Raw genomic sequence first — 23058 nt, 5'->3', positions numbered from 1 at the left:
CAGTGGGTGAGCAGATGGATGGTGGGGCCCTAGAAAGGGTGTGGGTGGCCCTGGAGTAGTAGCCCTGGTGGGTCTTGCACACCCCAGTCTAATCCTGTATATGATGTCAATTGAAAAACAAAATCTGTTTTCTGATCATGGAAATCGGACACGTTAGCAGGTGCCAGCACTCATTACAGCTAATGTCCCCATCATTATTACTGTATGAGTGAGTAGCCCCAAGGACGCAGATTTTGCCATATACTTTTCGAAGGACACCCAGGTTTGGTATTGGCACAATAGATTGTACAAGTGAAGTTATTCTGCAGAGACATATTAGAGAGCAGACAAACTGAGCGAGTGCAGCAGCATATCCTGTTGCTGTATTTCTGGGAAACCAAGAAGCATGTTTCTATTTATTGCCTCTCAGAGTTTTGTACAGTCACCCATTTATTTCCTAATACTGAGTCTTACTGAGAAATGACCACAGAGAATGATGGGGAGAGTGAGAGCGGATACAGTCTCCGTTTCACTGGGCCAGGGACTGGTATCAATGGGGTATCATCTCTGTAAGAGGTTGTGGAATATGTAGGCGCTATATAAATGATAATAATACTTGTTCTAGAATGTGAGGATTTAATTTTGCTTGTCTTTTCATGAAAAAAATAATACTTCCCATCTCTATCAACAAACTGGTTTACAATGAACCATTACGGCACATTTCTCTGTCCATTTTTTCACACCATTTTATCCTGTGCCCGTTATCCAGAATGCTTTAAATGATGCTTTAAAAATCATTTTTTCTCTGTAATAATAAAACAGTACCTTGTACTTGATCTCAACTAAGATATAATTAATCCTTATTGGAGGTAAAACCAGTCTGTTGGGTTGAATTAACGTTTAAATAATGTTTTAGTAGCCTTAAGATTTGGTGATTCAAATTACTGAAAGATCCCTGATTCGGAAAACCCCAGGTCCCATGCATTCTGGATAACAGGTTCCATACCAGTACTTGATGGTAATTAAGCTGCATGAATCCATATTGGTGGCAAAACGGGTGGGTTTATTTAATGTTTAATTATTTTTAGAGGATTTGAGGTACAGGTATGGAACCTGTTTTACAGAATTCTCTTGACCTGGGGTTTTCTGGATAATGGATCTTTCCATAATTTGGATCTTCATACCTTAAGTCAGTGATCCCCAACCAGTAGCTCGTGAGAAAAATGTTGCTCTCCAACCCCTTGGATGTTGCGCCCAGTGGCCTCAAAGCAGGAGCTTATTTTTGAATTCCAGGCAAGTTTTGGTTGTATAAAAACCACATGCACTGCCAAACAGAGCCTCAATATTGTTTGACAATCCACAAAGGGGCTACCAAATGGCCAATCACAGCACTTATTTGGCACCGAGGAACATTATACATGCTAGTGTTGCTCCCTTAACTCCTTTTACTTCTGAATGTTGCTCACGGGTTCAAAAGGTTGGGGATCCCTGCCTTAAGTCTATTAAAAAATAACGTAAACATTGAATAAACCCAATAGGCTGATTTTGCTTCCAATAAGGATTAATTATATCTTAGTTTGGATCAAGTAAAAGCTACTGTTTGATTATTACACAGAACAAAAAAAGAAATCATATTTACAAATCTGAATTATTTGGATAAAATGGAGTCCATGGGAGACAGCCTTTCCATAATTCTTAGCTTTCTGGAAAATGGGTTTCCGGATAACAGATCCCATACCTGTATAGTGATCAAAATAATGGAACAATCCCTTATTTAGTAAACTCCAGGTCCCATGCATTCCGAATAATAGATCCTATACTTGAACACAGATTCCTTCTTTCCCATGATAATTGGGGTGCCGCGTGGGGTCTGGGGCAGAAAGCATCCGGGCCAGGAATTTTGAAGGGTGAGCTGTGTAAAGGATTCCATTCCATGCATTTCACGTGTAAATTAATTAATCACTGAGTCGGATCCCCTATATGGACTTTAAATCTTAAATCCAAGTATGGCGCTGGACATTTAATGGTTTAATATCACTTTAAAATTAAATTTTTGTTAAATGTTGCATACTAACATAGTAACAATGTTGATAAAAACAATATTCAAGCATCTCCTGGATCAAAAAAAATGTATGCTGGGTTACTGGGCAAAGAAATATAGTCACTGTGCACTTAATGAGATACATCTACAGATCTATTATCCAGAATCTGGGGTATTTAAAATAACGAGAGGGTCATTCCATGATGTCAAACACATTAAAAAACACAAATGATCCACTAAAACCGAAGTCAATATGATCAGTATCAATTGGTTAAAAGAACATGAGAACTACGTATAATGAATTTTTTTAAAAAGTTCTAGTACAATATTGCCATCTACTGTTGGTCTGTACAAGGTGCACAGTGTCATGTTAGTCTGAGGTTGAGCCTTTTAGATTCTAAAATTGCTTGGGTTTCTAGCACCAAAAAAAATGAAAAGTATTATTTTGAATTAAAATACTTGTTACCTTAGGAAATCTAGACAGGATGTTATTACACTGCTTGTTTTATCTGATCTCTATTTAGTGACCACTATCATCAGCACTGGATGTAAAAGGAGTAGGGTTGTCCATAATGGGAATTGCAGGCGGATTGGATTGAATGGGAATCAATGGCTGCAGGTCCTTACTGGGCTTCTTCTAGCTGAGGACCCCTCTATTGGCTGAAAGGTCTGCTCCCCACGACTTACTACACTGTCTACACAGAGGAGTAATATAAAACATATTTTTGAACACTTGAATGACACTTTTCCATTGGTTCAGTTTGTGAACACAATTTTCTTTCTAATGCATCACAAATGGCACATCAAAATACACACCAAATAGACATACATTCCGGCAAATGGAACCCATCACTGGGGTACAGTAATGTAACGCCCCCCTCCGTACGTAATTTTCGGACTGCATTTTAGTGGCGCACAGGCTGCCGGGGGGCCCTGAGGGGGTGCCGGCCCTGTTTTTATCATGTGAGTGTGTTTTGGGAGGAATGCTAGAAAACAGATAATTTCCATTTTCTAAAGCTGCCCATACGCATACCAAAAATATCACTTTGTGTCCCTCATGTACTCTATGTCCATTCACCTGCGGGCAAATTGGTCAGAATATGTAATAGATCAGCTAGTTGATGGCCACCTTAACTCATTTGTAAGTATCTCCATAACTAAATTCATACAACGCTTTCAGCGTCTCATGTTTTCCTTTTAGTGCTTGGTTACCGTTGGTCAGATCCCCAGTTAGGTCATAAAATAAGCACAGATATAGGAAAATACTAGTGAATTAGTCACTCAGTAGTGATGGGCGAATAAATTCGGCAGGCCAGGATCCACTGCAAATTTCCGTGTTTTGCTGGCGGCGAATAAATTTGCAAAACTGCCACTAAAATTCACAGGCGAAACTTCGCTGGCATCGAAAAAATTTGGACGTGTGTCGATAGTCACTCACGTCAAAACCACGTGCGTCAACAGTATTCCGACGCCAATTGACTATAACGCTGGGGTCAAAATTGACGCAGGCGTAAATATTTGCGTTTTGAGAATTTTTCACCATTTCAGCAAAGCGAAACGGAACAAATTCGCCCATCACTCTCACTCAGACATATTTCCAAGAGTATACATAACACCTAATTCATACTTACTCTTAATTTTACCCTAACTAGCCTGCAAGCTGGGCTTTCAGATGTATCTAGGAGAGCAATTACACAAATAAATGGTGAAGTGAACAGGGGGAATGTGTGGAGAGCAGTGACATCTAGGAAGTGCTGAATGGAAAGTGAAAGTAATTGTCTGCCCGGCCCTCTATGCCTAAAGCTGGCCATAGACGCAAAGATCCGATCGTACGAATCATCATACAGTCTGACTTTCCCCTCTCCCGACCTGCCACTAACCATTCAGATCAAATAAAGTACTCTGAAAATCATACGATTGGCAATACATGCTGAGAAATTACCCGCAGCCGACAGAAATCTTTTAACTTGTCCAATCGACCAAGCGACCGATCTCCGCCGGACGAAAAATGTCGGGACTCTCCACACACGGCCCGAAAAACGAATGAATCCTCGATTCGTACGATCAGATCTTTGCGTCTATGGCCATCTTAAGGCATAGAGGAGGGGCAGACAATATTTGATTGAAAGCTGAGATTTTTAAATGAGATTACAACAGCTATGAATTATGCAGGTGAATTAGCCCAAGTGGGCCTTACGAACCACACGTACAGTAAATATATCGACTTCAATTGAAAATTTTGCTGCAACAGTTCATTTGAGTTCCTAGAAACTGTTAATTTTTAATGAAGCACTTCCCTATGCATAATGCAATTAATGTTTCGCCACTGAGTGCATGTGATTATGTTAAATGTAAATGGAATGGAATATATAATCAGTTGTACACTATGTGCTTTGGCTTAAAGTCACTTACAGTATTTCTACCTGCAACTGCATTGCCCTTAATTGCCTTCCTTCCCTCGTGATCAGTTTCTTCTGCAGTCAGGCTGTTAGTGGCAGGTGTCAGGGGATATAACACTGGAGGGATGATAATACTGGACTACTACAATATCATTTCATTGGTTCCAGAACTGTGGCCCAAATGATATTGTCATGCCAGTTAGTGCTCATTGAACATATCTATGTACATTATATCTATAATCTTTATTATTTAGCTTTAATCGTTGGCCCATGCAACAACACCAGAAATTGTAAACACATGCCATCTCACCTGGTAACAATTGATGCCAGTGTTTGATGATTATTTGAATGGATATGTGATGTTCTTTGTCAGTGCTGTCCAACTTCTGTGGTACTGTGGACCAGAATTTTTATGGCTTATGTGATGGAGGACCAAAATGGATGACCACTGTTTAAAAACACACCCAGATTAACCTTGAGAACTTTTAAGACCATGTCCACATTATTGGTGGTAGCACACCAAAAACCAAATGGTTGGTGCTCACTGCAGGGATATCACTCATCATTCACATATTAAGACAAACCTTTAAATACAAATGCCTCCTCCCCTGTGGATAACACCGCACCCCCCCCCCCAGCACATGATTAAACGCATTAGGGGCTCCCAACAACAATTTCCAAATTCTAACAAACCCTACCAGGCTTATGTTCCCACAAGTAGAGTATGGTACACACAGGGAGCATAGAGCAGGCAGAGTATGACACACACAGGGAGCATAGAGCAGGCAGAGTATGACACACACAGGGAGCATAGGGAAGGCAGAGTATGGCACTCACAGGGAGCATATGGCAAGCAAAGTATGGCAAACACATGGAGCATAGGGCAAGCAGAGTATGGCACACACAGGCGGAATAGGGCAGGCAAAGTATGGCACACACAGGGAACATAGGGCAGGCAAAGTATGGCACACACAGGGAACATAGGGCAGTCAGAGTATGGCACACACAGGGAGCATATGGCAGGCAGAGTATGGCACAACCAGGGAGCATATGGCAGGCAGAGTATGGCACACACATGGAGCATATGGCAGGCAGAGTATGGTACACACAGGGAGCATAGGGCAGGCAGAGTATAGCACATGGTTTCTAGTGTAATTTGGTCCCTAACAACCAGATTGCTGAAATTACAAACTGGAGAGCTGCTAAATAAAAAGCCAAATTGCTAAAAAAAAACAAAAAAAACACAAATAATAAAATATAAAAATGGAAAATTATCTCATAATATCACTCTCTATAACATACTAAACATTAATTCAAAGGTGAACAACTTTGTTAATAGCAGGGATTACAATGGGAATTTTGCTATAAACCTAAGAATCTGAAAATCTGTAATCTGACCCTAGAATAGTTGTGAATTCAAGTGAAAGAAAACAAACTGGTGATACATTTATTACTAGAATCTCACATGGCAACATACAAACTGAATATATCCAGTATCTCAAGTAGGGATGGGCGAATTTGACCCGTTTAGTTTCGACAAAAATTCACAGCCGGCGAAATGTCGCAGAAGCCCATTAAATTCTATGGGCGTCAAAAAAATGTTGATGCACAGCGAAGTCTATGGGCGTAATTTTTGCGGGCGAAATAAGGCAAAAAAATTCACCCATTCCTAATCTCAAGTCATAACAAAATATTGTATAGCCCTCTGTAGGCTATTATCATGTAGACATTAAATAAACCCAATAGGCTGGTTTTCACATGAATTACATAGATATAACATACAGCTTACATACATAACAACCAGTACCGGTACAAAAGGCGAGGACGGACCTGTGCTTATAATCTAAAGGGGAAGGGAATGAGACACAAGCTACTGTTTTATTATTACAGAGATAGCTCAAAAGAGAAAAAGCATGACCCATAGGTTTGCACCCTCCCACTGTATCAGTCAGAGTACCCACCGTGTAATTAAGAAAAAACTTGACCTTTACTAATCATTTAAAATAGTATGCCGAAAATCTTAAATTGAAAAGAGATTAGGAGAAAAAAACTGTCCCAACTCAAGGGTCATCAGCTAGTAGATTGTAACTGTAATTGTAATCTCAGTTAATACATTTCCGTCCTCCATTAAATAATGCTCGGTTAGCCATGCGGTTATGGCGCATATATTTGTTGCAGGAATGGGAATCAATACCCGTACATATACATAGGTATTGAGAAAATAGAGCCAGAACAAAATGTGCGTGAGAGTGTTGTCCCGGCCGCAGTGGATTCTACCACTTTGCGACGTATGAACCATCCGCTCATTTTATTATTACAGAGAAAAGGAAATCATTTTTAAAAATCTGGAATATTTGGATAAAATAGAGACTATGGGAGACGGCCTTTCCGTAATTTGGAGCTTTCTGTATAACGGGTTTTCGGATAATGGATCCCATACCTGTAATAATAGAAACAAAAAATGCCTTAACACTGTGGTAACACTAATAGCCAAATATTAATGCTTTGCATTACCAGAAGGAACCAGGAGGGGGAACCATGTTGTCGTTCCCTTGATACTGTTGTCTGGGTACAATTTTCGCTAGTTTATATTTACCAAAGATCTGATCTATAATTTATTAATTGGCTGCTGCGACGGAAAGTTATTTTATTGCCACTCAAGCACAAAAAAAGACACCAAGAGGTTGATTTATTAAGATCAGCTCCAATTAAGCCGTAGTGATCATTAGAATCTACTCATACATAGTAAAATAGGTTGAGAAAAGACACATGTCCATCAAGTTAAGTCTTTATATAACCTGCCTAACTGCCAGTTGATCCAGGGGAAGGCAAAAAACCCCATTTGAAGCCTCTCCAATTTGCCTCAGAGGGGGTGGATTCCAAGATGGCTAGTCCTCGGACTAGTCCCTGGATCAAAATCGATGAACCAGATCCGTTCATTGTGCATATACTATACCTTCCTAAATAGAATTTCTTGGGCTTCCAAGAAAAGGGAATTGATTAGATATCAATCATTATTGATCAAATTGACTTTTTTTCAATAGGTAACATTGCCCATGGCCTACTGTGTGATTTAACATACACTGCAAAGCAGTCGTTTTTCTGAAGGGGTGGGGTATTGAGGTATTGTTTCTCTTCTAATACCTAACACATACCAGGGATAATATAAGCATGAAATATAATAAATATATCACAGAGATTTCTTTTCCCTAAGGAGACCTCATTATGTTGCTGTGGCTTTCAGGAAATATAGTTCAGCTCAGTGTAAATATGATTATGGAATGGCAAGTAGGAATAAAATGTAACAAATGAAGGGAAGTAACCTGAAATTGCAGGATGCATAGGGGCAGGAAATCCATGTTTTAACAAGGGAATTTTTTTGTTCCAATGTTTCTAAGCTGCAACTTTGTTTTGTTTTCTTGGCTCCCACATACTAACTGTAGGGTTACCTTTAACTGTTTCTCGCCTTCCCATTTCACATTTTGGATTTTGCCCAGAATCCCAGAGTAATAGAAGCCACGCTCCCAATTGCAACTGCCATAGATGCACCTAAGGTATCAAAATGGCAAAGATAACGTTACGCGCCTGGGATGTAAAAATGTGGAATGGGACTGTGTTAGGCAAATCCGTATTGGAGGAGGACCTAGGTTTGCTCATGGGTAACAACCATGCCTGTAGTAACTAATACAGCAAAAAGGTCCAGCAAGATATTGTACTTTAAAGTAGGGATGCACCGAATCCAGTATTCGGTTTGGGATTCGGCCGAATCCTTGTGCCTGTCCGAACCGAATCCGAATTTGCATATGTAAATTAGGGGCAGGTAGGGATATCACATGACTTTTCATCACAAAAGAAGAAGTTTCTCCACTTTTTCCTTTCCTGGCCCTAATTTGCATATGCAAATTAGGATTCGGATTCAGTTCGGTATTCAGACGAATCTTTCACCAAGGATTCGGGGATTCGGCCAAATCCCAAATAGTGGATTCGGTGCATCCCTACTTTAAGGTTAAATATAATTCTTCCAATTTACAAAGCACAGGTAAGGCCCCAGCTAGAATATGCCATGCAGTTTTGGTCTCCAGTGCTCAAACGGCTTATTTTGAGAGTACAAAGAAGAGCAATTAAGACAGTAATGGGTTCGAAAAGTTTTATTTATGGCCATGTTGAAGTTGTTTACACTGGAGTAGAGAAGATTAAGATTCGAGGGAGATTAGTCACCCAACAACAAATCTCCTCTTCTTCACGTGACAAGAATGTGGATCGCTGGCGGGATGGCATACGGATCACTTAAGTTTTCTGAAGTCGTCCGAAGTTTCCTTGTGAGGCAACTTCAGATGACTTCGGAAAATTAAGTGTTCCGAATGTCATCCTGAAGGCGATTCACATTATTGCCTGCGGGAAGGCATTTTGGGGTGATTAGTCGCCCGAAGAAGAGGAGATTTGTCGCTGGGCAGCTGATCTCCCTGAATCTAAGGGGGATATGATAGATCTATAAGGGGACCATATAACAAACTGTATGTTTTATTTACCAGTATGTTTCCTCTAATTCCATCTCGGCTATGTGAGCAAAGAAAATGATTTTGTGCGCATATTTGAAACTTGTGTGCTCAGGTCAGAATTATTACAACATTTTGTGTTTTCAATATCTGTGCACACCACGATTTGTTGTGACCGATGGCCTCATAGTAAGTCCTTCCAGCAGACAGGAGGGCACCGGATATGATTAGAAGAAAGGAGGTTCCGCCTAAATATTCGGAAGGGGTTTGTTACAGTGAGAGCTGTGAAGATGTGGAATTGTCTCCCTGAATCAGTTGTACAGGCTGATACATTAGATAGCTTTAAGAAGGGGTTGGATGGTGTGTAGCAAGTGAGGAAATACAGAGTTATGGGAGATAGCTCATAGTACAAGTTGTCCAGGGACTGGTCCGATTGCCATTTTGGAGTCAGGAAAGAATTCCTCAGGGGGCCCGTGAGGTGGCAGCACCGACTGGGGTATATGGGGCCCACCAGTGCTGCCACCTCAGGGGCCCCCAACCCAATCGTAGGCCTCTCGCCCCATTAGTGAGCTCTGCCACCTGCTCCTCCACCCCTGACTTACCTTTTTAACTTTTATTTCCTACTTGCTGACACAATGAAGAGAGTAGGGGGAGTGGTCATAGTTTACAGAAGGGGAGCGGGTCTGGGTTGGCTGGGCCCATCTGGTATTTTCCAGGTGTCCCGCTGGCCCAGGCCCACCCTGCTGGGGCTAATTAGTTGGGGGGGTTTTCGCCTTCACTGAATCAACTAGCAGTTAGGCAGGATTTTATTTAGACCAAAAGGTTGAACTTGATGCGCAAGTGAGTTTTTCAAGGTAAATTAAGTTACGGTGTAACATGAACACAATTGTGCAACATTTGCATCTCTTTAAGCACAACAGCACTTAAAGCTGCATTCATAAAACACAATTGCATTTTGTCCCAGGGGCTGATTAATGCACAGGGTCCCCTAAGCCATAGCCTGCGGCCAATCTAGCTTTCTTCAAATATTATTTCTATGTTCTTTTATCTATATTTATTTTTATTTGCACTGTTGGGTCTAGTAAGGTGCACCCGCTGGGAGAAGAAGGCAGACAAGGCATGTCTATGTTCGCCCGGATGTTTGCAGATCCAATGAAGTCACTGAGACGGACTGAACCTGATCCAGCGTAGAGAGCTTGGGTGCACATGTGCCTGGATCTGCATGCATCTAGAGTCTAGACCAGGGGTCCCCAACCTTTTTAACCCGTGAGCCACATTCAAATGTAAAAGAGTTGGAGAGCAACACAAGCATGAAAAAGTCACTTGGGGTGCCAAATAATGGCTGTGATTGGCCGTTTGGTAACCCCTATGTGGACTGGCAGCCTACAAGAGGCTCTACTTAACAGTATACTTAATTTTTATGCAATTAAAACTTGCTTCCAAGCCTGTAATTCAGAAATAAGCACCTGCTTTGAGGACACAGAGAGCAACATCCAAGGGGTTGGAGAGCAACATGTTGCTCACGAGCTACTGGTTGGGGATCACTGGTCTAGACCAACAGTAGCCTATAAGGGGGACCTGTGCATGTAGCCTAGGGGCCCCACATGTCATTGATCCACCACTGGTCCTGCCTCTTCTGTTGAATTGTGTGCCAATGTGCTTATTGAGGCTGGGTAACCCTAGAGCTACCCTCAACCTGAACATGGTAATTCTGCTGTTCTTAAAGCGGATTGTGTCAATAGATGCCACACAATTGTACCAGATAAATCACATGCTAGTGCCACTTTAATTCTGAAATTGCTGCAACTAACACCCAATTCACAGAATAATTCATGCTCAAACTGGCAGCAAGGCCAGACATTTTTGGCAGCTTGATTATGAACAGCTGATTGACTGCTCCGCATAAATTTTTTGAGTCACATCTAAAGCTTGTAAACTGCATTTCTGCTGGGAACATTATGGGGCAGATTTATCATGGGTCGAAGTGAAAATTCTAATTTTTAAATTTGAATTTCGAGCTATTTTTAGTGTACTTTGACTACTGAATAGTCCAAAATTCGATTTGAATTGGAAAAAAATTGACTATTCGAATATAGAACTTTATCATGTACTGTCTCTTTAAAACTTCAACCATTCACCATCTAAAACCTGCCAAATTGCTATTTCAGCCCATGCATTTGGTGAACTTTGATTCAAATATGGTAGAATGCGGTAAAACTTCGATTGGAACGATTCGAATACAGCCTATTCACCCAAAGTTAAAAACTTTGATTTTATCAATAGATTTCGATTGGTCTTTTTTTTCAAATTTCGACTTGATGGGAGTTTAGAAAAACTCCCATCACCTCCAAATTCAACCCTTGATAAATCTGCGTTTCTGTGCCCATTATATTGGTACAGGAGATGATGCCTCTATATACTGTAAATATTTCAATAAGTAGGATATTGCCCAAGAACCATGAATAACATGTAAAAGATATCCTTTTAAAGAGTTCCTAGTGATGTCATCACTTCTAAGCAGTGCTTAGTGATGTCACATGACTCACTGACACTTGTATATTCTAAGAAATAAGGTAACACCCTACATTAAAAAAAAAACAGTTTGAGGACAACACAGATATAGGATCCATTATCTGGAAACCCATTATCCAAAAAGTTTCAAATTATGGAAAGGCTGTCTCTCTCATAGACACTATTTAATCCATATCATCCAAATTTTTATTTTTTTTTCTCTGTAATAATAAAATAGTACCTTGTGTCTCATTCCCTTCCCCTTTAGATTGTAAGCTCTTTTGCACAGGTCCTTTATCACCTTTTGTACCATTTCTGGATCTTATGTATGTAACTCTGTATGTTACTTCTATTTAATTTATGTATAAGCACATTTATTTTTGTGTAATATGTTACACAAAAATACATTAATAATAATAATAATAATAATAAATACTTATATTAATTAATCCTTATTGGAAGCAAAACCAGCCTATTGGGTTTATTCAATGTTTACACAATTTTCTAGTAGACTTAAGGTATGAAGATCCAAATTACAGAATAACCCCTTATATGGAAACCCCGGGGTCCTGAGGTGCCATGCCTGTAGTTACAACTAAATGAGATTCCTCATGTATGTATGTGACCCTGAATTAGGTAGATAGTGTTTTTTTTATATAGAGGTGATTAGATTATAAGCTCATCAGGCCAGGGACCTTCTTGCTCTTCCGCCGGTTTAACCAATGGCAATTACATTTTGTTTTAGCCTATGTCTCCCCTGTCTGTAGTAGCAGTGTCACCCTGTGTCTTTCTGTTCCCCAGCTGTATATGTGAATAGCCTGTTGTGGGTGTCAATGCAAATAGAATTCTATCACATCCTGGCGCACACAAGAGATTACCTTTTTATTACCTACTAACTGCATTCCAAAGTTTGCACACCCATCCATATCAGTGTGAGTGTAAGCCAGTTGTAGGAGGAAGAGGAGGAGGAGGAGGAAGGACTGGCTGTGTTTGCAGACAGGGGAGTAGTGAAGCAATCCTTAGCTGTGTGGCAGCTCCTCCCAGAGCAGCAGTAGTGCCAGTAGATATAAACTCAGCCGGTGGAGCTGCTCACTTTACTTGCACATTGGGATTATCACTAGGAAACAGAGAAGTTTGGAACTGTGTGAAACAAGCTCCCTGATTGTCTTGCTGATGGCGAGGGCTACTTGCATTCCACGTCTGCTGCTGCTGCTGATAATCATACAAGGTACAGAACATTTTATATCACTTGTTACTTTCTGTTGAAATCTTATATTTATATCTAGAACTAGAGCAGCCACCCCCACATACCTGGCCTTTTCCTCCAGAATTCTTTGTTATCTGTATTTTTCATTTTCTCATTTTCCAGTGGTAGTTTCTGCTTTTTTAAAACTGACCAACTGCACAGAAGAATGTTATTGATCTTAGGAGCAGAAAGCTAAATTTAGTGACTGCTCTGCCTCTAATGAAGGTGCTTAAAGGCAACTGCATTGCTGCATAGTAACGTAGTCGCTGAGGCTGCTAAAACATCAGTCCATCAGGTCCAACCTATTATTATTAATAATTATTATTAATTCATATTATTATTTATTAACGTGTATGAGCTTATAATAAATGGTAGGTGAGCCACATTGTGACATATTGTCAAGGTATTTCTGGAAATTATTTTTAATTGAGGGATCTATGTTATTCCTATATGTTACTAGTATGTTTACTCAGCAATATACAGTATTTCCATGGGCTGTCTGTAAATGTGGCAAGTCAGGGGTTAAAAATACTTTTTGGAGGAGTCCTATTATTTTTTATATTACAGTATGACTGTTTCTTCGGTTGTTGGTAAGGGCTTCATATACAGTAAGATCTCAAACATTATACCAATAATACCATATCTATCTATCTATCTATCTATCTATCTATCTATCTATCTATCTATCTATCTATCTATCTATCTATCTCTCTCTCTCTCTCTCTCTCTCTCTCTCTCTCTCTCTCTCTCTCTCTATCTATCTATCTATCTATCTATATCTATCTATCTATCTATCTTATCTTATCTTATCTTATCTATTGTCTATCTATCTATCTATCTATCTATCTATCTATCTATCTATCTATCTATCTATCTATCTATCTATCTATCTATCTATCTATGTATTCTGTATGCCAGACTGCAAGCTCTGCAGGGCAGGGACCTCAATACCAATAATATCTATCTATCTATCTATCTATCTATCTATCTATCTATCTATCTATCTATCTATCTATCTATTCTGTATGCCAGACTGCAAGCTCTGCAGGGCAGGGATCTTAATACCAATAATATCTATCTATCTATCTATCTATCTATCTATCTATCTATCTATTATCTATCTATCTATCTATCTATCTATCTATCTATCTATCTATCTATCTATCTATCTATCTATCTATCTATCTATCTATCTATCTATCTATTCTGTATGCCAGACTGCAAGCTCTGCAGGGCAGGGACCTCATTGCTCCAGTGTCTTGGACTGTCTTTTCCTCTCTGTAACCTTTGTTACTGTAACTGTTTTTATAACTTTTTTTTATTTATGGCACTGTCGGTTCCCCCATCTGCACAGCAATATATGTATGCAAGTAGCACTATAAAATACAAGATATACAAGCAAGCATGCAGTATTTGGAATTTAAGAGGCAGATTGACAGTAATATAGGACAGAACTGCGGGGGTAGGAGGGTAAAAGTTCCTTTGATTCTGTTCTCTGGAGACCATTAAAATTCTTTGACTAACCTCTTATCTCCAGGCTTCATCCCACGTCTCTCAGTAGTCTGTACCCCCAACGCAGCTTGGAAGAATTCCTGTACGTTGTATAATAAAGTAGAAAAGTCATTGGATTTGAAATGAATGGATTTTGGGACATAGGTCATGTGAATTGGTTTTCTGTATGAAATTTGCCTATTTTCTGCCAAAATAGTAATAAAATAAGGCAAAAAAAAGCATAGGAATTTAAATTTAAATTATTATTAAATTATTTAAAATTAACTTATTGCTATTTTTTTTATTATTGGTATGACATTGGAGGGCTCATTTAGTAAAGCCCCTGATTACTAGATTTAATTAGTGATGGGCGATTTGACCCATTTTGCTTCACCAAAACTTTGCCGAAATGCATTGAAGTCTATGGGCATTGACGTGCGACAAATTGCGTGATAATTTTTTGACAGGCAAAAACATTTTTTCACCCGTTAGACTATATGGGCATAGTTTTCACAGCAACTTGTCGAAAAATTCCGCTCATCTTTAGATTTAATTTTAATTGCTAGAGCGCTAAAGGCAAATAATCACACTTTCCCCCATATCTAATAAAGGGTGCTAGATTTGTCCAGGAGCTATAACCCATAGCAACCAATAAGATGTTAGCTTTTGAACATGTGATTAGTAAATGCTACCTGCTGCATGTGTAACTGCACCTGGGCAAACTTAGTGCCTTTTCTTAAATAAACCCATTTGTGTCTGTTTAATCCAATACTGGGCACATGGTACAAAGCACAGCACAGTGGGGGGAACTAAACACATTCCGTGTGATTGGGTGGAGGGGGATGCCTGGTGTGAATGGGGTGTGGTTTGGTTGAATGGAGGTGTGGCCAAATGCAACATATTTAGGAGACCTTTTATGGGATCCCTTATTCAGAGTTCAAGTATCCAGAATGTTCTGAATTAAGGGAAGGCCATCTCCCATAGACTCCATTTTAATCAAATAATTCACGTTTTAAAAAATGATTTCCTTTTTCTCTGTAATAATAAAACAGTACCTTGTACTTGATCCCAACTAAGATATAATTAATCCTTATTGGAAGCAAAACCAACTGTCACGATCAACACCCTAAATTCAGAACCAATGCTAGGCTCCCTAGTCTCGGCTGTTGCTTCCGCATTTAACAGCCGCCTTTCACCTCGGGAGGAGCCCTCAGCTAATCGGATGCTGCCATGTCTTATAAAGAGAGGAGCCAAGCGAAGGGTTCTGGACGAGCAGAGGGGCACGATTGTAATCAAAAGTCTTTTGGGCAGAAGGTCAAAGTTCAAGGAGTAGCCAGAAAGCGTAGTCAAATCAGGCCGGGTCGGAGTCAGACAGGCAGCGGTCAAACCTGGGAGATCAATCAAGAATGGTGGAGACAGGCAAGGGTCGGAATACAGATATCAGAATAGTCGGTTACCAGGCAGAAGTCGGGATCACAGAAGTCAGGGAAAGTCAGACAGGCAGGGTCAAGAATAAGAACCTATAACTGGCAATGAGAAATTACAAAAGATCCCTTTAAGTACCTTTGAATTTCGCACCATTGCGCGCTGGCGTGATGAATGTGCCTATAAATAAAGAGAATGAGCGCCATGCGCGCCCTAAGTTACCGGCAGAGGGGAAGAAGAGGAGCGGCATGGCGGGCGTCCCCACTTGACCACCAGGGTGAGTTGTCACACCAGCCTATTGGGTTTATTTTGTGTTTACATGATTTTTTAGCAAGCTTAAGGTATGGAGAGCCAAATTACAATTATTAAAATTCCTTATCTAGAATGCTATACCTAAACGCTAATGGGATATGCAACGCCATGCAGTCTTACAATGTACAAATGTACACACAGGGAGGACAAGTATATACAAGTAATACTCAATTTAGAACTCTGAATTGAGGAAGCCAATAGGACGACTAGCGACGTCTTCAAGGAAAAAGAAAAATACAGCAAGTCCAGTTGATTTGACTTATTACTATAGACATGTAGGTGGTTATTTACTAAAATCCAAATTTATCTCATATCTAATTCATGACCAAACTCCCATGCTCTATTTGACTTATTTATTAATAAAATAACCCATATTAATTGGATTGAGGAAAAATTACACAAAATTTAAGAAAAACCAGATCACCCGAATTTTCTGTTTTTTCCCCCGAATCTCTTGGTTTTTTGGAGTTTTTGCCCGAAAACCCTGAAAAAGTTCAGATTTTCAGGCTAGACCTACCCAAGACATGATAAATGTGGCCATACACGGGCCAATAAAAGCTGCCGACAGACCGAGTCACCAGCTTATTGGCCGTGTACTGTATGCAGACCCAGATTTGTGGTGAGGCCACAAAGGCCTGGGCCTAGGGAGGCGAGATTCTAGGGGCGGCATGCTGCCCAGCCGCATTGGGAACACATCGTTCCCCAGCACAAAGCGCTATGGCGAATATGCAAGCTTGCACGTGTGGGTGCACGTTATCGGCGGGCACTAGGACTGCAAGGCCAAGGGGCGCTGCGGCAGAAAATCCGGCCCTGCGTGTATGGGGCCCTCCATCAGGCTTCCCTGATTAATATCTGATCGATCAGACATGACTACAAAAATCTCACCAGATCGCGGGCCGCATCAGTTTGTTGATGCGGCCCCGCGATCTGACCTCTTGTTTATCCTTTGTTATGATCCAATCATTGGGCCCTAGGGCCCACGATCAGATCAGGGAGAGATCAGCTCATTTGGCGAACACCAAACGCGCGGATCTCTCTGTGTATGGCCACCTTCAATTCAATTTCGTATAGTTGCCTCTCCCATTGACTTTTACAAGACATCAACAGGTGTGAGATGGCGGATTTTCGGATTCTGGCGTGTAATAAATCTCGAAAACTATTCGTTTTTTTTCCTTGAGTTTTGCCCCAACCAGAAAAATTTGTGGTTTAATGAATAACCCCCTTAGTGCTGTAATTGCGGTTTTTGTAAGTGTTGTTTTCTCAGTGGAAGGGAAGTTCAATTCATGTGGTTCATGCTGTATTCTGTTTAAAAACAACCCACACATTAACATTAGCAAAATATGTTTGTGGTTGGGGGAAAAAAGCAACTTTACATAAATCCTTGGTGAAAAGAAGCGCACACACAGATTATTGATGTAGGAGAGTTGCACATTTTCCTGTCCCTGCAATGTCTCTGCTTGTTCATTCACTAAGCCTGGGATTCATCCCTGTGGAATGCATGGCTCCAGGGTGTCAACTGATAATGAGAATGTTTCAGCGCGCTGGTGTCATATATTATTATATATTATTATATGGCTCAGTGAAGCAAATATATCACGCCTCCCAACATTTTGGAAATAGAAAGAGGGACAAAAAGATTTGCCGCATGGCGAAAATATTTTGACCACACCTCCTAATTACCATGTTCATTTTACAAAATTTGGCAGGTTATGAAAGTTTGAACACATTTCTGTGGTTTTTATGTGTTGTTCCAGTTTTGCAAATGAAGGTGAATTGCCCTTTAAGCTGCAAGTTACAGTTTCCCCAAGACACCTGCTTATCTTAAATTGTAACAATTGTTTCTTTGCTTATCTTAAATTGTTGCAAATGCATCTAGGTGCTCCTGCCACGTATTCAGGGCTCTCTGACAAAAACCATTTCAGTTTTAGAAACGTTGTATCTTTTTCTGGCTGTTCAGTGCTGGAGATCAAAGAGAAAGTGGGGACGTTTCAGTAACAATCCGGGACTGTGGGCTGAGCTGTCAAAATCGGGACTGTTCTGAGAAAAACAGGCAGATGGGAGTGAATACGTACAAAATATCTGGGGGGCAATCTGTTTATATACTGTATATGTGTAAGAACGAGCTGGTTGTATGAATTATTTTACCCTCGCACAGTAACACATAGCAGTTAGTGGAGGAATGATCTGATGCTATAACAATAATGACAGCACATATCTGATTGGTTGTTATGGATTACCAGACTAGGGTGCTTATTGTAACAAAGGGAACAATGTAGAACCAGTGGGCACAAGGTAGTCCAGTCCTTTCCACCCGTATAAGTACCGGTCCCTGATGCAGCCTGCGCTTAGCCTTGTGTAATCTGCCAGTGTCTCTCAGGCTGACTAAGTTTCCTTTCCCCGCCCCATAGGCCTCCTATTGTGCCATAATCCCATAACCAGAAATCCCATGGAGAATCCAAGTGGCATAACAAGACCCAATTGGGGTGTGGACAGTTGAACAGGGCAGTAAACTGAGCTGTCCATAGAATCACAATTTCCCAGATTGTCTCTTACAAAGATAAATAACAAACAGAGGGTGGGTGTTGCCCTGTAGCAAAACAAAATTCTGCAGAAAAACAGTGTGGTTAGAACGGGGATGTCAGGCCAAATGTTTTTTTGTATAAGGAAAAAAACATTTTTTTAAAGTTAGCGGTCAATGGAATTGACCGCTAACTTTAGCATTGAATACTATTGAAAACATTGCTATTCCTTTTATTGCTTGTCTGACTACAGAACTACAGAAACAGAGTAACTGAAATCAGATTTTCTCTGGCCAAGACTCCATAGTCTCACATTGTGGGGCTTATTTATGAACACTGGGCAAATTTGCCCATGGGCTGTTACCTATAGCAACCAATCAGATTGCTGCATTCATTGTTCTTCTTGCAGCTGGCTTTAAAAAGCTGATCATCGATTGGTTGCTATAGGTAACAGCCCATGGGCAAATTTGCCCAGTGTTGATAAATGAGCCCCATGTTTTGGACACTTCTGTTCATTTGCCTCCTTCTTCTTGGTTGTGTTGATCACAGAGCACGCAAGGCATTGTGGGAATTAGGTTCTTACTTGATGGAGAGCAGACTACTGATCATAAGTGGAGGGTGATTTTTGTGTTTGGGGAAACCCATTAAAGGGATTCTATCACAAGAATACATTTTTTAAGTGTATCAGTTAATAGCACCGCTTCAGCAGAATTCTGCATTGAAATCCATTTTTAAAAGACGGAACAGATTTTTTTACATTGATTTTGAAAATTGGGATGGGGCAAGATATGTTGTATGTTTCCCAGGTGCCCTCAGTCATGTGACTTGTGCTCTGATAAACTTCAGTCACTCTTTACAGCTACACTGTAAGTTGGTGTGATATCAACTACCTTCCTTTCCATAGAATCACAATTTCCCAGGAACCCAGGAACACATGACTAAATGCAGGATAGCAAAAATACTTCCACAGGACAAAGCCCTCCACCACTTCTTTGATGTGCAATTATTCCTTTATTGAGCCAGATTTGACACATAAAGTGCAGAACAATGTTTCGGGGGGAAGTCTATACTTCCCTTTGTCAGGATTGGTCAGGGAACACTGTAGGATGCACGCATTGTAAATTCTATATACATTATAACACAAACCGGAACACACGACTCAATAAATACATTGCTAAACCCAAGTATATTACCTCTAAGGCACACATGGCATATTTTTCCATAAATAATGCAATAGCGCTGTGTGTAATAGGTAATGAATTGCATACCTCCCAACTGTCCCATTTTTAGAGGGACAGTCCCTCTTTTGACAGTTCAACCCGCAGTCCCTCGTTTGTACTGGAAAGTACAGTTTTTCTCTGCACTGAACTGCCAGAAAAAGAAAAAAAGTTTCTAACTTAAAATTGGCTTTTGGCAGAGAGCCCAGAACAGCCACAGCTACAGATAAGATACTTTTGTAACAATTTTGAGATAAGCAAATAAGTAATTGTAGAAATATAAGATAACAGGTCTCTTGGGAGAAGTTAGACTCACAGCTTAAAGGGCAATTCACCTTCATTAGCAAAACACAGAAACATGTTCAAACTTTCATAACCTGACAAATTGTGTGGTAATTAGGGGGTGTTGCCACAAAAATGGACATGGTCAAAAAATGTTTGCCCCGCTACGCGCGCCAACTTTTTTGTCCCTCTTTTTAATTCCAAAATGTTGGGAGGTATGAAATTGGTGTTGGTTACAGTGTTTCAATAGCCTATGTAGTGAGAACAAACAGTGGAGAGAATACTAACAGATTGGAGGTTGTTTCAACAAACTTTGAATCTTTGATAGTGTGTTTGTTTATGGATTATAGTAAGTGAATTATTTATTGCTTTTTAAGTTTGCGTTTCCTCATTGAATAGATGTGCATCAGTGAGCAAGCCGCCTCTCCTGCACTTTGTATTTCCAGTAATCCTTCTATTATTCTCCGCACAAACACCAGGGTCATTACCAGTGTGTCCTGTTGCTTATAATGGACTCATTCAGCCCGCGCGGCTTCATTACTAGGTACTGTGTAAATGAACGGCTCAATGAGAAGTAAAAGACAAGTTGCATTCAGCAGCAGACGGACATGAGCACATCATTCAGATACGCAGAATATAAAGAGATTATTACATATGGAAATATATCGGTGTTTCTAAGTGAAATACAAACATAACAGATATACTTAAAGGAGAACTAAACCTGAAAAATGAATATGGATAAAAATGCCATATTTTATATAATGAACTTATTGCACCAGCACAAGTTTCAGCTTCTCAATAGCAGCAATGATGCAGGAATAGTGATGGACAAATCAGTCCCATTTCGATTTGGCGAAAAATTTGCGAAAATTTGTGAATGCATTGGTCAATGGGCGTCAAAATAACTGACACGCGAAAATTTTGGTGTAATTTCCGACTTTGGAGCGGCGAATTTTTTGTCCAAATGACTTAAAGTCAATGGGCATCTGAATTATTTTGAAGTGCGGCAATTTTTATTTTTGCAGCTCGCCTATTTTTTTTTCGAATTATTTTTTTTAATTTTCGCCACCGTGTTGCAAATTTATTTGCTGATGGCGAAACGCTGAAGTTTGCTGTGAATCCATGCCTGGCGAATTTATTCACCCATTACTATCCAGAAATTTAAACTTCTCACAGCAATAAAGCAATATAAGAGTATGTAAACTCTGAGAGCCAATCACAGCCTGTGTTTGGTGCGATCTGACATCACATGGAACTGTCACGGGCACTGGAATCGGAAAGGCATCACGGGAACAGCACGTCATTAAATGCTTGACTATAGAATGATAGAGACTAGTGATTCCTCTATTTGGGCCCTCTCCTATTCATCTTCCAGTCTTTCATTCAAACTGCTGCCTGTTGCTAGGGTAAATAGGAGCTTAGCAACCAGATAGGTGCTAAATGTTGAAACTGGAGATGTTCATATGAACAGCCAGTTGTCTCAAAATATCGCTGTCTGCCTCATACTGATATTTAATATACAGTGAAAACTTTATTAGCATAATATACTTCACTTATTCCTATACTGCAGTACTACATTATTCATTGGTCCATGAATGGAAGATGCCTGTTCACATGTATGTAATGGCCTGCAAGGATCCATTTGGAAATCACATGCTGGACTCAATAATAGATGTGAATTCTCTTACTAATGTCTGTAGCACAGACTGCTCTTGAGACTGAAAGGAGCAAAGTATCTGGAACAATTGGACTCTTGCTGCTACCCCATGTTGGTTAGATTTTATTGTAACTCCCTCCCGGCATAACTTGTTAATAAACTGTAAATAAATGATGAAGAAGATGATGATGATGATGAAGTGATGGAGCCCCAAGGGATACAACATTGTTCCTTTAGGGCCCATGCTCAGTGCAAGGGAGCCATTTACTTAAAGGAGAACTAAACCCTAAAAATGAATATTAAAAAATGCCTTATTTCATTTACTGAACTTATTGCACCAGCCTAAAGTTTCAGCTTGTCAATAGCAGCAATGATCCAGGACTTCAAACTTGTCACAGGGGGTCACCATCTTGGAAAGTGTCTGTGACACTCACATGCTCAGTGGGCTCTGAGCAGCTGTTGAGAAGCTAAGCTTAGGGCTCGTCACTAATTATCCAGCAGAAAATGAGATTGGTCTGTAATATAAGCTGATGCTACAGGGCTGATTATTAAATTATTGTGCTAGTTGCACTGGTTTCTGTGCTGCCATGTAGTAATTATCTGTATTATCAGCCTTATTGCGGTATGGGATCCGTTATCCAGAAAGCTCTGAATATGGAAAGACTTGCTGCCATAGACTCCATTTTATCCAAATAATCCACATTTTTAAAAATGATTCAATTTTTTTCTGTAATAATAAAACAGTACAGTGTACTTGATCCCAACTAAGATATAATTAATTCTTATTGGAAGTAAAACCAGCCTATTGGGTTTATTTAATTTTTACATGATTTTCTAGTAGACAAAGTATGACGATCTATATTATGGAAAATTCCGTAAAACCCCAGGTCCCAAGCATTCTGGATAACAGATCCAATATCTGTATTACAACATTTATTTTCAATGTGTACTGTATAATTTTAGTCAGTCCCTAAGCTTAGTAAGTGACAGCAGCACAGAGCATGTGCAGTGAATCGGCAGAAAAGAAGATGGGGAGCTACTGGGGCATCTTTGGAGACACAGATCTTTTACTGCTAAATGAGTGTGGTTGCCTTGGGCAGGTTCAGAAGCCAAAAACATAATGTACAACATAACTAGCTACTTCTTTAGTTAGGCTTTATTTTAATACTAGCATTAGGTATGCACTTGTGCCTTGTGCCAAGCATCATGTAGCTCTATGTGAATAATGCACCAAAGGTAGGGTGTGTCAAGGTGTGATTTGAATCACTTTTTGGACCTTGCTCCTTGTCCTACTTCATAAACGAGTCTGATGTTTACTTACATATGCTTTTGCCAACATTGCTCTATCAGTGAGGTGAGAAACTGCTCTTTGCTCTGCACAGTATTGGCTTCAGCATTTGGCTGATGGGAAATATTGGAAGAGGCAATTCTCATGATGATGAGTACTCCACCAATGTCCCCAATGTCTTGTCTAAATGTCAAA

At 40.0% G+C, this 23058-nt stretch overlaps 1 protein-coding gene across 1 annotated transcript in view; it reads left to right on the top strand.

Moving 5' to 3' along the window:
- Positions 1–12451: 12451 nt before the first annotated feature.
- itga2.L (integrin subunit alpha 2 L homeolog) overlaps positions 12452–23058 on the top strand; it is a 70313-nt gene continuing 59706 nt past the window's right edge. Inside the window, exon 1 of the mRNA XM_018266172.2 lies at positions 12452–12654. Within this exon, the coding sequence (XP_018121661.1) occupies positions 12600–12654 (55 nt within the window). The 5' untranslated portion in view covers positions 12452–12599. The remainder of the gene's footprint in view (positions 12655–23058) is intronic.

The sequence above is a fragment of the Xenopus laevis genome, chromosome 1L (assembly GCF_017654675.1).
Source record: "Xenopus laevis strain J_2021 chromosome 1L, Xenopus_laevis_v10.1, whole genome shotgun sequence".
Taxonomy (NCBI): Eukaryota; Metazoa; Chordata; class Amphibia; order Anura; family Pipidae; genus Xenopus; species Xenopus laevis.
This window is presented reverse-complemented; position numbering and strand designations above follow the sequence as displayed.